This window comes from Myotis lucifugus, unplaced genomic scaffold (assembly GCF_000147115.1).
Source record: "Myotis lucifugus unplaced genomic scaffold, Myoluc2.0 scaffold_196, whole genome shotgun sequence".
Classification (NCBI taxonomy): domain Eukaryota; kingdom Metazoa; phylum Chordata; class Mammalia; order Chiroptera; family Vespertilionidae; genus Myotis; species Myotis lucifugus.
Window position 1 is genome coordinate 186,675 of NW_005871244.1, and position 3,453 is coordinate 190,127.

Below are 3,453 nucleotides of genomic sequence, written 5' to 3' on the forward strand. Positions count from 1 at the left end.
CCGGGCCCAGCAGCCATGGCCGAAGACTACTTGGGACGGGGCCTGCGGCGAACCGGAGGAGGAGAAGGAGGTCGCGCGGCCTCAGCGCGGGCCGCCGCCCCAGGCGCCTCGCGCCGGCCCCGCGGCGCTGAGGTTGCTCGCGCGCCCCCGCCGGTGAGCGCGCCACCGAGACGTGGGGTGGGGGCTGCCCTTTCTTCTACAGAACCCACCCAGACCCCCGGCGGTGCCCGGGGGTCTGGGCTACACTCGCCGCATGGGCCTCCACCCCGCAGCGAATTGCCCAGAATGCACCGGGACAGGGGGTCATTCAGGGCCTCCCTGACCTTGGCCCCGCCCTGGGCCCAGTCTGGGAGCTGCGGGTGGGAAGTTGCTAATGGGGAGGGGGGTGATCGAAGGACGAGAGAGTGTAGAAATGGGTGGCAGAGTGGTGAGAGAGTCGAGGTTGGCTAAGGGGGGCCTGAGTTTTGCAGGGATCGGAGGTGTGTAAGGCATGGTGTCCAGTGTGTGCTAGTGGGGGCGGGGGGTGCAGGAGGGTGGAGGGACCCAAACGTGTATAATAGGCGAGTGGACGTCAGAGAAGTGCTGACATATGCAAATTGGGTCCTAGCTGTAGAAGGGCCCTCTGTGTTAACGGGGGATAAGGGGGTAGAGGTACCAGGTGTGCTAATAGGATCAGGGTTTGCGGCCCTGTGTGGTGAGGGTCAGGACGGTGTTAATACGGTGTATTTGTCCATGAGGACTGCAGCGTGTGAGGTGCCAAAATGTGCTCATGGAGGACAGCGTAGTGGAAGGACTAGAGTGTTGAGCCTCGCTAATGGGGGTCATAGCTGCAGAGGGTATGTGCCTGTGGTAATAAAAGTCTGGGTAGCATGAGGCCCAGTCTGTGCTTAGGGGGGCAGAGGGGTGGAAGACCTGAGCCTGTGCCAATAATGGCTGTCAGTTGTGGATGAGGGAAGTGTGTTAGCACTGTGAGAGGTTCAGTGTATTCAGGATCAAGATGGTGTGAGATCAGTGTGTGCCCATGAGGGCCGGGGATGCAAGACTAGGGTGCGCTAAGAAGAGGTAGGGTGATAGATGAAGTTAGAGGCACTGCTAATGTGGCTTTAGAGCCTTGGAGGCCCTTAAATGTGTGCCAGTCGGGGGAGAGTCAGAGCTGGATGAGATCTGGAATATGCTAATGAGAGTTAGAACATTGTGAAGACAGTATGCTCTTGTGTCCATGGAAGACTGGGATGTGTTGAGGTTCCAGGGAGCGCTAATGAGGGGTAGAGCTGTGGAGGGTTTCTAGTGTGCAAGGAGGATAATCAGGGCTGTGAGGGGATCCAAGTGTGAATCAGCCCAGCTTCTAGCTGTGGAGGACTTGAAGCAAAGAGAAATAAGGAACAGGAATATGTGAAGGTCTAGGTGTGCTAAAGTGGATAGAGCCATGGATGGCTGAAATGTGTGCTAAGGGGGAGGGGGGCATCCGGCTGAATGAAGACCTGTGTGCATTAATGAGGGTCAGGCCATTATGTAACTGTGTTTGCCCCTGGAGATAGGGCTGGGGAAGGGTTCAGGGATATAACAGTGTGCTTGCCCCTGGAGATAGGGCTGAGGAACAGTCCAGGGTTATAACACTGTGCTTGTCCCTGAAGATAGGGCTGGGAGGCACTATGTGAGGCCCAATATGTTCTAATAGAGGTCAGGGTGAACTGAAGGTCTAGCTTGTGCCGATGGGAGGTGGCAGAGAAAGGCTAGCGGGAGGACCAGAATATGTGGTAATGATAGTCATATCTGCCAAGGGTCTGAGCTTGGACGAAAACAGGTCAGGGGTCTGCAAGGTTCACTTTGTGTTCATGGGATTTAGGCCAGTATGAAAATCCAGTGAATGCTAATGTGGGTCAGCTGTAGAGGGTCCCAAGTGTATGTTAATAGGGGTCAGAATCATGTAGGGGGAACAGTGTGTTAATGGGGTGAGTGCTGTGGAGAAGCTAACAGGCAGCTGGGCCTGGGAGGGACCCAAGAATGTGGTAGGCGTTAACTTTGAAGGTCCTGTGCTCTGTTGGGGCTTTGTGAGCTGGCGGCAGTTAGAGATAAAGGGAAATTGCAGGTGCTGATAGCAGTTAAAATGCAGAGGGACCTTCTAGAAGGTTCAGTATATACTGAGAAAAGGAGGACATTGAGGGCCCAGTGTGTGCTTATGGGAGTCCGGACAGGGTGAGGATGGTATGATCCTATGGGACTTAGTAGAGTGTGACGCCTGTGTCCTCAGTGGCTCGGTGTAGTGTGAGGAGGTAAGTGTCCTCGGGTATTATGAGAGCATTCAAGTTAATATCTTCAAGTGTCTCTGCTTACAGGGGCCCACTAGGGCCCCCCTACTGGGGGTGTTGCATGATACAAAGATTTTGTACCCCTTTTTCCTAAATTCCCCACAAAACTGAACTTGAACCTGTTCAGCCCTTGGAGTTTCCAGTTAGAGGTCATGCACCCGTAGCTCCTCTAGCTCCCTCCTCATTGTCCATCCAGCCCTACTTATAATCCCCCACCCCCACCCGCCCAGCTCTTCTATTCCCTATGACAACAGACAGATGGACTGCAGATCTGTGCCATGCAGACACAAGACCGTCTTTGGAGCTGGCCATACTTCACCTGCCTCAGTCTCAGGTCCAGTGTTGAGCCTCCTGGGCCAGGATTTTGTTGGTATCCTGGGTTCTCTGGATGGAACTCATCCTCTTCACTGCAGTCTTTCTACTAGGCTGGCCCCTCTACCCCTCCTGAGGGTAGTGAGGTCAGGCAGGCAGAGACAGGGTGTGGGGACCGCTGGAGTAACACCTGATTTCAAGGTAACAGATGACCCACTTTTCTCCTCGCATCCAGGCCCAGCCTCATCTTCAACCTCCTATCTAGCTTCACTTCCCTTGGGCCCAGGGCCATCGTAGGCCCTGCTGTGAGTCCATATGGTTCCTGGGCCAGGTCTTTCCCCCTCCTTGCTGGCCCAGAGCCCAGGTGGAAGCAGAAGAAGGCCAGCCTAAGCCTCTTGGTGGCCCTGTTCCCTCCACAGCCCCATCTAGGTAGGTCAGCTTCCTGCCGATGCCAGTGTCCCTGGGCCACCTTGTCGGGTTGCTCATGAGCCCCAGGGACTCACTCTGGTAGAGATTGGTCCTAGGTCCTCGGCCCCCTGACTTCATTAATTTCTGCCAGAAGCACTTTTTGAGCATCTACTCTGTGTCAGTCACTGTTCCAGGGTCCTCAGGATACAGCTGTGACCTAAACAGACAGAAATTACTCTAGCGGAGCTGATCCTCTAGTTTACGGCTGTGAGAAGACAGACAGTAAAAGTAAACTAATAAGTAGATGGTGTCATTTCTGAGGAGTGATGCATCCCTGGGGGATAATTGACAGGGGAAGGGAGCTTCCGGATGTTTGAGATTTTGAATAGGCTCAGAGGCCAGGGTCCCAATCCCCCAGATAGGG

General features: G+C 54.7%; 1 protein-coding gene across 2 annotated transcripts in view; it reads left to right on the forward strand.

Annotated features, from left to right (window-relative positions):
* The window catches only part of CDK16 (cyclin dependent kinase 16), a 12,706-nt gene that overhangs the window by 1,470 nt on the left and 7,783 nt on the right, over positions 1-3,453 (forward strand). The window contains exon 1 of one of the 2 annotated variants that reach the window (XM_006097141.1): positions 7-153. The exons of the other annotated variant lie outside the window; for it this stretch is intronic. Coding sequence (XP_006097203.1) covers positions 16-153 — 138 coding nt within the window. The 5' untranslated portion in view covers positions 7-15. Of the gene's footprint in view, positions 1-6; positions 154-3,453 lie in introns of those variants that run through there. 2 annotated transcript variants of the gene reach the window in all.